Source organism: Sinohyriopsis cumingii, chromosome 1 (genome assembly GCF_028554795.1).
Source record: "Sinohyriopsis cumingii isolate HCF-2022 chromosome 1, ASM2855479v2, whole genome shotgun sequence".
In the NCBI taxonomy this organism is placed as follows: Eukaryota; Metazoa; Mollusca; class Bivalvia; order Unionida; family Unionidae; genus Sinohyriopsis; species Sinohyriopsis cumingii.
In genome coordinates, this window is record NC_142961.1 from 164,297,034 (window position 1) to 164,310,404 (window position 13,371).

Sequence of the window (13,371 nt, forward strand, 5' to 3'; positions counted from 1 at the left end):
TTTTCTTACTGTTTCTGCCTAATTTAGATTTGTGTATAATTTTATCGAACAATGACAAGAATTTAGCAATGGCGAATTGCTGAAACACCATATCTCATTTTTGACTTGATTCTTGTTTGTTACTTTGCTTTGAAATTGTAAATACCTAACTCATTAAAATGTGATCCCAGTATGGCAACACAATGAACAAACAATATGGTTTGATGCCAATACCATAAAAGCTGAGTTGTAGTTTGCTTTCATGTAAGCGATTTTGCACCACACCTGTCAACGTTCATGCTGGAGGAAAAAAACCTCCTGATTTTGGGGGTTGCTCCACGCCTACCTCCCGATTTCATAATATCTTCCAATTTTTGCAGTGAACTCCTGACTAAAACATTGTCTTCGATCTTCATTTCTTCTAAACAAGAAAAGTCCTACATGTTCTGCTGTATCACCTGTGAATTATTGTTGTGACAAAATAATTTCTTAACGAAAAAGAATATTAATTTTAAACATTATTCACATAAATTAATGATTTTTGTACCTCTACAATAATACACACAAAAAATAAATAAACCAGAACAAAAAAGCAAACCATAAACCACAACAATAAAATCATCCACAAATAATTTAAATTCCACAAATGATCAATACGAATGCTGTAAATCCATATCCTGTATCGCCATTCCCAAGAAAGAAACATACACAAGTGAACACCTGGCATTTTTATATCATATATACCAATATTAATTACCATTGTTAAATTAAAAGAAGGAATGAAAATACGTACCACGCAGCAAATGTGTCCTCAAAAAACTCATTCAGAATACATGTTTTATAATAAACAATACTAAATGCTTTATGAGTTGACAATAAGGGAATAAGGTCGGATATACAAAGACAGGAAAATAGCTGCCACATATACGCGAGGCTGGCTATTTTGGTACCTTTAATCAACAAAATTAGGAATCCTTTATTTGCCAATCAATTGCTGGTGCTTGCTTAACACACAATAGACAAGTGTAGAACATTGATTCTTTGATTTATGGCAGAGGGCCAATCGTTTTCACAAAATAGTTATATGGATAAGGAATAACTTTTAATTAGTTGCACTGACTTTCTTGCTTGTTTATTTAAGACTAATCTTTAGCTACTGTGCAGTTTGGCCACAGCTGACCAGAATATGAAAATAGGGAATGTCCTGTGGGAAAATATGGTACATCACAGGGAGATATGGCGGGTTTTTTTTATGAATTTTACACATATTGGACCTGGAAGATCGATCAATATTTAGTGAAAACAAAGCTTTAGAAATGCCATGAAAAACCTCTCAATTTTAGGTCCCAATCTCAATGGTTTTTTTATTCAGTCTCCCTACTTGGCTTTTTAAAAGTTCATAGGTATGCCTTACACCCCGTTTTACAAAACTATGGTAATCATGCTAATATTATGGAATAAAAGGCAAACATTCATATCAATGTACTGGCATAGTTACTGGTCAAAATTCCCTCTTATCACAATCCAGTTTCAGGGTTTTAATGATTAACTGGCCTGTACAGCTGTCGCAAAACAAAAGACAAATTTGCTGACTATCAGCAAAGGAGACGCCGAAACATCAAGCTTTCCATTGTGTGGAAAGTTATGATGTTTGTTCAGCTAAAACACAAACCTAAAATTGATTGATGTTGATCTATATGAGAATTTTAGCCTTTATTAACACCATTCTTCGTGAACATGTAAATTAAGATGGTTATGTGTCTTGTCCAATTAAATGTGCATACCTTTTTAAAAATATTACCTCAATTCGTAGGATCGTTTATATCATTGAAAATGAGTAACTCATGAGTACATGATTCAATGTAAATGAAACAGCTATAAAAGACTAGCTGAAATGTTATCTGGAATAATGCAATTTGGTCGAAACAATGAATAAAGCAAAATCTGCATCTAATATATTTGGGAATAAGGATTTAAGTGACGCTATGCACGCTGTAAGTACTGTATGTTATAGTCCAGCATGGTCTCTCTGGTAAACTCAACCGGCCCACGAATTATGAAGCCTGTCATTACCTTTATTTAACTTCGTGTTGGAGAAATCAGAAAATATGCACATGCAAAATAATAACAAAATCACTCTTAGTACTTTATAACAGTTTAAAAATTGTCGGGTCACCGAAAGTTACTTTTTTTTTACATACCTATGTCTTATGACACAGAAAAAATTATTGTTTTGTGTCCCAAGATTTACAGCCATTACAGTAGTCAACAAAAAAACCTAAAAACTGTCATATTTAAATACTGGCCTGCATATAAGCTGACCCCCCCCCCCCTCCAGGTCTTTATTTTTTCCTAATTTATTCACCTTACATGTGAGCATATACAGTATATAATGTACTAAGTGCTTTAAGTACTGGGTTGAACAGACTCAGTGAGATGCACTAATCAATTTCAGGAATTTTTTCTTCTTCAAATTTCATTTTTAATCCCAGGGGAAAAAAGTATAAGGGCCAGTTAATCAGTTAAAAGGATAATAAGAATCTTGAAGAAAACAAAGCTATCTAAACACTTTTTTCAATATTAATATGTTTTTATTCATATCATTAAAGAAACATACTTCAACATAGTCTGAGTCTGGCATTCCTAGCTTCCATCACATTCCAGACAATTGAAATGTAGGTCACCAGAACTTGAAAACACAGTTTTTAGTTAGAATTTGAATTTATTGGAAAATAGGCATCAAAGTATGGAAACCATGCTATAAGATGAAGTTTATTAGCTATTTTTTAGTTTTGCAAAACTCTGCATAATCTTTTTCTTGCAGCATTTCTTAAGTGACAAAAGAATTTCTTTTTGCAAAAGGGAAAAAAATTAGTGCATTTTTTTATTCCTCTTCCAAATTCAAGGCTTAATTTGTTAACGGAATATAAGAATGCAATACAATGATGAATGCATTTACACAGACAGTACATCAGGTTAAAGTTGTTTTCACCAGACTTAAAAACGACATTGTAGCCCATTCTAAATCAGGAAGTTGGTCCTCTGTATGGAGTCAATTGTCTTTCCAAATGTACTGGAATTACGGATTGATACAATGTAAGTGTTAGTGGTACTTGCAAAACAAAGAAATAAGTGAGAAATGAAACATTCTTGTCCTTATTTCTGTATCAAATTCAATTTGTTTAAAAATTTAAGATAAAAAACACATTGACTGTAGCATACAGTTTGCAAAATTACTTGCGAGAAGAGCACTTACTGGCAAAAAGAAAGAGCAAAACAGAACGCATTTTTTAGTAATTTCTTTATTACTAGTTCAATTCCATTTTTTCTTTTTTTTGAAAGGAAAGAACAGAGCAAACAACATTTTAAAAGAAAATTGTATTTATAACATACCAATATTATCTGACTGGTCAGTGCAAACCATGACACCTTTAAAATACTTGCAATAAGAACATACAAGTGCAACAAAACTATGTATTCCCTTTATTACTTGATTAAATCATATATTTTAAGAAGACAAAGATAAAATTACACTGAAGTAAAAACTCTGCATAATTTTTCGAAGTATATTTACCATACGACTTGTAACTGACAAAAACAGTATTTTAATTATTTGCAAAAAAATAAAAAAAAGATGGTATTACCACCGTTCTAGTTCCATCCGTGGACACAATATCATTAGGGCTCGTTTTCTCGGAATAATTAAATTTGATAAATAAATCAAGAAAATACGTTTTTTTTTTTTTTTTTTTCTCAATTTAGGAACCATTTGTCACGAAAATTCAGGCTTTAAATACAGTAGTCAATGCGTTTTGTCATTATCTTTCATATTTAAGAATATTAAATTTGATAAAGTAATATATAAAATATGAGTTCTTTTCGGACCTATTTCCTTTTTGCAAAAAAAAAAAAAAGTCCTTATAAGGTCTACCTGTAAATGTCATGTAAAGAAAATAAAAATTTATATAAGGTACATATTTGTTCGTAAATTTTTACCATTAGAGATCTGCTTGGTTTGTGTAGTTAGAGGCATTTTTGAAGCTATTTTATCCCTCTTATATCCGATACGTGTAAGCGGTTAGAGTAGCAAGTATGGCTACACAATGTTGACAATTCGCAGTCTGAAGACCAAATGATTCCGAAAACGAATATTTACCCAGAAGTAATTGCTTCACGCATGCGCTTTTTGTATATAACGATAAAAGGAAGTGACGCACTGTTTGCTTCGTGGACGGTGATTCCTTTTCTGTTGACGCCTGTGGTTTTTCCAAACCATAGAGAAAAAGTTTTAGGTCTGTAATTGTACTATCAGTGTTTAGAAAACAATATCTATGTTTGATAAATCTTAAATACTTTACCTTGTTGTTAATATAATAAGTAGTGAGCAAATTGATGTCCTGACAAAGTCACCACAGTAGCTGTCAAAACATTCACAAGTCATTATCGTTGAGTAACATGTTTCCGAGGAGCACCTAACTCTGATGATATACATTTCACGCATTTGTTAAAACAAACTACAAAGTGTATTATATAAAAACGTTGTAGACGCTTGATTCAATACACAAAGTTTTCATAGCAAGATAGCCACTACAAAGTTGCTGTTCAGATACCAACATATGTCAGAAAACTCGCACCCGGACCGGAAAGAAAATTGCAGGTATAACTTTTTTCCCTAGAACTATCAAGGATTGAAACAGTAAAGCGACTGAAATCGTAGAGATAAAAGAAAATAAGGCTGTCAAAGAAAGCCTTACAGTTATTGGTGAAACGATTAATCATATTAACTCATTGGTTTCAAATTGATTTTACAAGGGCAGTTTTGAATTGCATTGGGTTTTTTTTTTAGACCAGAATGTGTGGTTAGTCTGTGGCAAAAGTGTTAAGTTAGTGGAAGTTACACTGCAGGATAGATGAGTAGATTTGAAGTATAATTTCATTTATCATTGTTTTTAAAATTTTATTTCAGTAAATAACAGAAGTCGTACTGTTGTGATGCCTGTGCTAAAACAATTTGTCCTAAATGATAGCCCGGCGTAGAAGAACCAACTCTGGCTCAGAATCAGCAACATACAACCAGAATAACAGCTACTACCAAAGTGCTGGAAAAACATATACAGATAGTTACCAGCCACAACACTTCCCAGACCCAGAGATGTCATGTAGAGATCGTACACAGGAATTTTCGTCGGCAGTAAAATCTCTTCAGTCAAGACAGGTAGTATATATATCGATACCAGGGAACATGCTTATGCTTATTTTTGAAGGTTTATCTTCTTAAATTTTGTTGTGGTTTTACTTGACATTTTTGGAATTCAGTTATTTAATTGTCATAGAGACATGATTGTGCTGATCTTCAATTTAACCATATATACATGTAATTGCTGTTAGTGGCTTTTATGTCATATTCATATGATCAACAGTAACAGCCAAGGGACGAGTTGGGCTTCGCCAATGTCGCAAATTGTGATTTTCTTTTTCCATATTGGTGGCAGAATACACCATCTGGTGATCTATTTGCTGATAATATTTTTGGCTGTTAAGCATTGTATATACAGTTTTGGGTTTGGAGTTGAGAAATTCGAAGGCACCGTGACAGGAAAAGCCACAAACTTGGATCTTAAATTGCATTGGAATCTATTGTTACATAAACAAATCCTTTGTTCATATTGACAAACTGCCCTAACACAGCATTATTTCATAACCCCACTCCTCAACCTAAATGTCCAAATACGAAAAATGGGGTGGGAATATTTAGAGGAAACTCAGATTAGATAATGGACTGCTTTACATTTTAAGCCAAATTTGTAGTCCAAAATTTCTTATTTTCTCAGAAATTGTGAGTATTAAAATCATTATGTCTTTAATCTGCTGAAAGACAAGATAAAACTACAGCGTTGATGAAATGTTACCTGGTACTCATGATCTGCATTGCTAGTCTCATGAGTACACAGATCTAACAACCCACAATTTTCACATGTTTTAGAGAGAAAATTTGTTTAAACAAAAGTCATATGCTGGTTGTTATAAAAATAACAAAATGAAAGAACACAAAATTCTCCATATTTATATATTCCAAGAACAACTTCTGGAGTTTTGTTGTATCACGTGACTGCCACGTTTACATGTGCTCTCTGCTTTATAAATCAAACTGGCCAGATTGCTGGTTTTTAAAAAAAGTATCTGACTTTCATTTAATATAATTGAATTTCTGTACAACAAAAAGAGTTTCTTGATGATATCACGTGTATTGGACTTCCTATGTCACCGTTTGAGATTTGTGAATTCATGTGACTAGTAATGCAAATGGCAAGTACAGGGTCAGGTTTCATGTGTACCATAGTTTAGTCTAGTCTGTCAGCAGATTAAAGACAACGTTTATAATACTTTACATTTCTGAGAAAATAAATAATTTTCTAACAGTTTGATGTAGGTTTGAGTTGATAAAACATAAGTTTAAATTTGCTAGGCCTACTGGTAAATGACTACCATATGTCATCTAGTCTGTCAGCAGATTAAAGACATAACATTTATAATGCTTGCCATTTCTGAGAAAATAAATATATATAGAATTCTTTACAATGAAAGGTTTGAATGGAAATAAAACAATTTATGTTGTTCCCACTTAGCAACATAATGCAGCAAAATAAAATTTGAATTTTTATTCTGTACGTTGAAATGATTTTACATGCCAATTTATAGAAATATAATCAAACTTTTTTTATGTGATACATTTTGTGTTTTTATACATTATCATCTTGTCTGACAGTTATTTTTGGAGAGTCTTGAAGAGAAACATCTTAGATTTAGAAAAAGCTTGTTTTATAATCCAAAATGTTCTTTAATTCCATTCAGTAATTGTCATATGTGAACCTTGAAAAAAGTCATTTCGTCCTGGAAAAACCCTGGAAATGACCTGGACATTTATCTTTAGAAAAGCATGGGAACCATGTGCTGAATGGTGGGAAAATGTGCTGACATTTATTCTGACTGAATTCAGAGGCAGAAAGGCCCCTGAGATGAATATGTGGTCATTATAAGAGTACATAGATGAACAACTTTAGTTTTCATTATTGTGTTCATTTCCAAGTTAGCAGAATTGAATATTACATGTGACCTCAAATTCAAGACTTGTCAAGACTTAGACAAAATGTAATTTGAAAAATTGGATAAGTATTTTGGGGGTTAAACTACAAATTGGTGAAGATTGTAATGTGATTTAGAAGAGTGCTAAAGTAGTAAAAAACATAGATCAAATGGAACAGTAGCCAAGTGTAAGAAAGTGTGTGATGCCTGGCATAGTGTTTGGAATAAGACCTTTCATTTGACCGACAAAATTTTTTCTCACTCTGATGGACAGACAAGAGCTATATGTTAGTGGTGTAAAAAAAAAAAATTGAAAATTAAACTCAATGGCAACCACTGGCTCTTCTCGTCAGGACATTTAGCCACTTCTGGTATGCCCAATAAACTTCTAGGAGACTGCAGTTTTTGCTGGTGGGACTCTTATTTTTATCAAACTAGAAGTCCTGGACTCCTAGTTTTAAAATCCTAGTGAGACCTCTGAATAATATAAGTGGCAAAAGGCATAATCTGAGCATAAAAAGAGTAATCTTTATATTACATGCCAAAATTACAGAAAACGGTATAAAAAATATACATTTATTTTGATACTTACCTGGATCTGCAGTTAGTTAAAATTCTTGTCACAAACAAGCTGAAACCAGATGGATTAATACAAGAATACAGACACAAAACAAAATCATTAATTATTTATACACGGTATTCACTTTAACAAGTCTACATGTCTAACTTTCAGTGAATGGTCATAAACTCCACAAATTATGAATGCTGTATTAGATCAGTGTCAAATTCCTTATTAAAAATTTGGAAAACACTATTGATTTGTCCTTTTCCTGTTCTTCAGCATAACCAAATCCCTCTCCTCTAACAATGTTAAGTTGTATAATGTCCGCAAGTCACATCAGTAAAGCCCATTTCACTTAATATTTGGCACCATGTTTTTTTTCTTCAATATAGACCGGTCCACTAAATAACTGTACTTCAGATTATATTGAATATGTGGCACATTGTTTCAGATTCAAGAAAATAATAAAACTATTTGACGTACATGTCCAAATGGTCACACATATAGAAAATATGAGGTCAATAGACAAAGGTCTCTAATGGATGAATGTGTAGCACTCAGCAGTCACATGACATGAACCATGAACTGTACTCATTTTTCTGTGTCTCACTCACTCCTGATGTTGACATATAATCCTTGAGTTGAACTTGGAAATATGTTATTTTGTGGGTTTTTTTTTTACATGAACTAAATGGGAAACTGATGATTGTTTTTATTACTAGGATAATTATGAATAGGTGGGTACCTGGGTACCCATTGGCACCTTTAGTGATGACAGTTTTGGTCTGATTTGCTGAAGTGCTTGTTGCTTTGTTAAAATTAGTTAAAAGTAGACCTGTTTTGTATTATCCAATTATTTAGATCTTTTGCATCAAATTCAATAAAGGATGTGGAATAATAAATAAAAAGTTAAAAGGCATGCAAGTCACATCCACCTAAGAGCTTGTGGTTGTGGTTGTAATTTGTCAGGTAACCTCTTTTTCAATTGACTAATATTATGACATAGGTAACATAAAGACATTATCAAAAATAGGAAGGGAAACAAGTGATCAGAGTAATCTTTGCATGAAAACTTTGTTTCACTGATACATTTCATTTTGGAAGAAGCATGTTTCTCAGTTTGTGATGTAAGTAAAATTCAAGAATTGACACTCAAGAGATTTGCTCAAGGATGAACAGAAATGTCACTATTACTTACAATGAAATCGTGGCATTGATATTTTACTAATGTAACAAAAAAAGGACTTTTGCACTTGTTGTTTTACAGATTTAATGTCTCATGTTTTAAAAAAGAAATTTTATTTTGTTGTGAAACAATAATAACACATGAATATATATCACATTCACATGTGAAAAAAGCAGTGAAGTAATAACACGTTTTTGTAGGTACAACATTTATGTTGAAACCGGGCCCTGAGTTGCCAAGTGGTCTAAAGCGCTAACCATTACAGATCACTGCCATCTTATCTCTGTCTGCATGGGTTCGAGTCTCAGGTTTGGCCATTGTGGGTATTTGAGAAAGCTTGCCAGTAGCTTCTCATGGGTCAGTGGTTTTTTGGGGGCTTTCCTGGGTTCTTCCTCCACCATTTATACTGTTGCCATGTATAGCCTGTCTTGTGCTGAAAAATGGCATTAAACCCTACTACAACAACAACATATGTTGAAACTGCTTGGAATAATGTTTTTAATGATCTTTCAATGGTTGGTTATGTTGAAAATAAAGGTAACATCATTAGAAAAAGCATTTTAGTTACCATTATTCCCAGGACAATTATAAATACAGTTTAAACCATTAAATAGCCCCTTCCCTATCTTCTCATTGTTGATGTCAAGTTGGATTGGCATCCCCTTATTAATTTTCAGAGATCCCTTAGTAACTTGAACCTTCGCTTAAACTGCGGTCTGTGTTTTTTGGACTCCATTTTGCACAAGTTATTGAGAGTTGCAATAGTATTCATGATGGCTATAAAGTGATGGAAGTTGTAAGTGAGGGAGTGTTAGGCTGAACATGTTCCAAAAAGAATATTAAAATATTTCCAAAACTCACAAAAATATGGTATTTAATGTCAAATAAATTCAATTAGCATTGATTTTAAATTATCTAAATAATTTAATGAGATGCATGATCATTCCCATGGTATTGTGGCATACTGATAGGTTGTATAGTGAGGGATCACTGTCCATGATTCAACCCAACATATCTTATACTAGAGATTTCCAGTCCATTATAGTCAATTCAGGCTTCTGAACATCACAAAATATACCATTGTACTTTGTCCTTTTTTCCCAGGGAAGTGGATTAGTGGCTACCAGACAAAATGCAGCACTCAGGCAAAGAAGTGAATTTACACAGATTGCAAAGTGAGTAACCAGTCCATTGAGATACTGTACTAGTACATAATAATAATAATAATAATAATAATAATAATGAGGACTTTGTATAGCGCCTGATCTTTAGAAACTGTAAGCGCTTTACAACATTAGACAACACCTATAAGATAAGAAACATAATAATATTATTACGAAAACAAACAACACGAAATTAGAAAAACATTAAAAAATAAAAAACATGCTGAGAATATTTCAGGTAGGAAACATTATTAGGTCTTTAAGTTTGTTCTTGCAGTCGGAATAAGTGAGTTTTGAGAGCCCTCTTGAATGTGATCACTGTGTCTTTGTGTCTAAGTTCAGTGGGCAATTCATTCCACGTTGCTGGGCCCTGGTATGCAAAAGAACGCTGTCCATATGACTTTGTTTTCATAGTGAGAATAACGAGTATACGATTGTCAGAAGAGGAGCGTAAGTATCTTGCTGGTGTGTACACATGGGTGAGGTCAGATAGGTATGTTGGACTAGAGTCCGACAGTGAAATGTAGCACAGAGAACAAATTTTGTGTTTGATTCTGGATCGAATGGATAGCTAGTGTAGAGTACAGAACAGCGTGGAGGTGTGCTCTGATCGTGGTACTTTAAGTATGATCCGAGCAGCTGTGTTTTGAACTTTTTCTTGGAGTAGATATTGAAATGAACCAGACAGAATTGAGTTACAAAGTCCAGTCTTGAAAGTACTAATGAACACACAAGTGTTTTAGTGGCATCAACTGAAAGATATTTGCAAATTGAGCTGATGCGTCTCAGCTCAAGATATGCAGCCTTGCATATGTTCATGACATGTTGGTCCAATGTGAGAGTACTTCCCAGAGTAACACCTAGGTTTTGGACTGATTGTGTGAATTTAATGTTGGCATTGCTGATATTTATTGTTTGAGGTAAAGGATGTGAATGAGAAAGTCTTTGTGTTGTGATCAGAACGGCCTCAGTTTTATCATCATTCATCTGCAGTGTGTTACATGTCATCTCATGATTTCACATCAGAAATGCACCTCTCTACACCTTGGATGGTAGCATCAACTTCAGTTCGGTGGCTAGATTTGTATATTTGGGTGTCATCAGCATACAATTGGTGAGACACTGGATGATGATCTATGACACTTGAGAGCGACTGAGTGTACAGGATGAAGAGAACAGGTCCAAGAACAGATCCCTATGGAACACCACAACATAGATCAACTGGGCTGGAGTGTATTCCATTTGCAGATACAATTTGTGTCCTGTTGACCAAGTAGGACTTGAACCACAGTAAGGCTGTATCATGAATGCCAAATACATGCTGGAAACGGTGAAGTAATATATCATGGTCTATTGTGTCAAATGCTGCAGATAAAATAACAAAATTTGAAAAATTAGAACTTTTTTCAAAGTACGCTTGGTCAAAAAATTTGCAAACATGTTTTTGTTTTTATATATCTCTAATTACTAACATTTGTAATGTAGATTTTGTTACAACTCAATGCTCTTAAACTTAGTATCAGAAAAGATTGAAAACAAACAAGTTTTGTAAAATTCATTAAAGTTATTTCCCTAGAAGACAAAGTGAAAATTCAAAAAGAATTGAGAGCATTGTCAATTAAAACCCAAATAGACGTAAAGGTTATATCACAAGTCTAAATGTATGAAGTTCCAACTGAATTCCATTGGTAATCCATATAAATTCTGATATTGAATGTGCTGATGTACCTGTAATCTTGAATATGCTAATGTGCCAATGGTCTGGAATGTGGCGATGAGTTAACAGTATTTTGATTAAACACAATAATATAATCCAAATTGTCCTTGTCTGAATTCACTATAATTCCAGATTAATGGTTTAGTCCAAGAATATTATTGAGCACTTTGTAACTTCAGTGAATAATAATTTGAATAAATAAATCCATCCAAATTAATGACCGAACACAAGAAAAAGACTGATTTTGCTTCAGATCTTAAAAACAAGAATGTGTAATTTTTCATGTAAACAACATTATATATTAACGAAGACGCAATATTAGAGCCATAATGTAGGTCAGTTTCCTTTCTGAAACATTCACAACTATCAACAAGTTTAGGATTTTCCAAGTGAAAAACTTATATCCCACATTCAGATAGAAATAACACATTTATTTGCATTGATAATGATCTGAATATCTAATCTCTATTCATACTGAAATATTAGCTATATATTATGTTGTTTACCAAAGAAAATGTCGCTGATCAGGTATGCCATTAACTTGATTTTGGACAAAGGTCAATTACATAATGCAAATATACATAAAGTCATTGAAGAAGCCAACAAACACTACAAATTAAATATACCTAACTATTATGAAACCTTTTTTTTGGCAGTGTGTTTCTTTTACAATAAGAAGACAGTTGTAAATTACTTCAGTATAAGAAATAATAGTTTCTTTGGAAATTTTCTTAATACAATAGATTTTATATTTAAAAATGTATGGTTATTTATTGCAGGAGAATTGGTAGAGATATTGCCAACACCTTTGCAAAATTAGAAAAGTTGACATTATGTAAGTATTAGAATGTACATCTATTTAGTAAGATAGAAAGATATCATGAGAATAAACTTAAAGCTATTAAAATGATATGTTAATTTGACATGTAAACCATGTTTGGTATACCTGAATTAAAATGTTACAATTATTTGATATGTAAACCATCCTCGGTATACCTGAATTAAAATGTTATATTAATTTGATATGTAAACCTGAATTCAAATCATATTAATTTGATATATAAACCATATTTAGTATACCTGAATTAAAATCTTATATTAATTTGATATGTAAACCATGTTTGGTATACCTGAATTAAAATATTATATTAATTTGATATGTAAACCATGTTTGGTATACCTGAATTAAAATCTTATATTAATTTGATATGTAAACCATGAATTAAATGTTACATTAATTTGATATGTAAACCATGTTTGGTATGCCTAAGTCTTTAATATGCGTAATATCTACAATATGATTTATTTGATTAAAAACAAAATCTGAGAAACAAAATTCTTTGGAGAGAATTTTGAGTACATGTAATTTGTGATGTCATGTTGTTTAATTCTTCATTGCACTCAATCAGAGTGGACGAAAAGTGACCAAATGAACTTTGATGATGAAACCCACATCTTTCAAAATCCTTTAGTTACTTCATTCCATAATTCTGTGGCTGACAGAAAAATGGGTTTTACACAATAACTTGTATGATAACTACACTATAAACCAAACTTTGTGGTTCACTTGTATAAATTAAGTACCCTGACCAAACTTTGTGTTTCATTTGCATTTAGGCTAAGAAAGTAACATATTTATTTTGGTGCCTAAAATTCAGAAGTCAAAGTTTTATATAGTCAG

At 32.6% G+C, this 13,371-nt stretch overlaps 2 protein-coding genes across 3 annotated transcripts in view; one reads left to right on the forward strand and one right to left on the reverse strand.

Annotated features, from left to right (window-relative positions):
• Positions 1 to 4,106, reverse strand: part of LOC149808297 (methionine synthase-like) — a 193,985-nt gene extending 189,879 nt beyond the window's left edge. Inside the window, exon 1 of the mRNA XM_089975738.1 lies at positions 3,976 to 4,106. Coding sequence (XP_089831864.1) covers positions 3,976 to 4,012 — 37 coding nt within the window. The 5' untranslated portion in view covers positions 4,013 to 4,106. The remainder of the gene's footprint in view (positions 1 to 3,975) is intronic.
• A 76-nt stretch (positions 4,107 to 4,182) lies between these two features.
• Positions 4,183 to 13,371, forward strand: part of LOC149808298 (syntaxin-5-like) — a 36,948-nt gene continuing 27,759 nt past the window's right edge. Inside the window, exons 1-4 of one of the 2 annotated variants that reach the window (XM_089975746.1) lie at positions 4,183 to 4,271; positions 4,946 to 5,194; positions 9,915 to 9,985; positions 12,470 to 12,525. In XM_089975746.1, the coding sequence (XP_089831872.1) occupies positions 5,000 to 5,194; positions 9,915 to 9,985; positions 12,470 to 12,525 (322 nt within the window). In that variant the 5' untranslated portion in view covers positions 4,183 to 4,271; positions 4,946 to 4,999. Of the gene's footprint in view, positions 4,272 to 4,317; positions 4,637 to 4,945; positions 5,195 to 9,914; positions 9,986 to 12,469; positions 12,526 to 13,371 lie in introns of those variants that run through there. The other variant, XM_089975752.1, reaches the window with a different exon arrangement.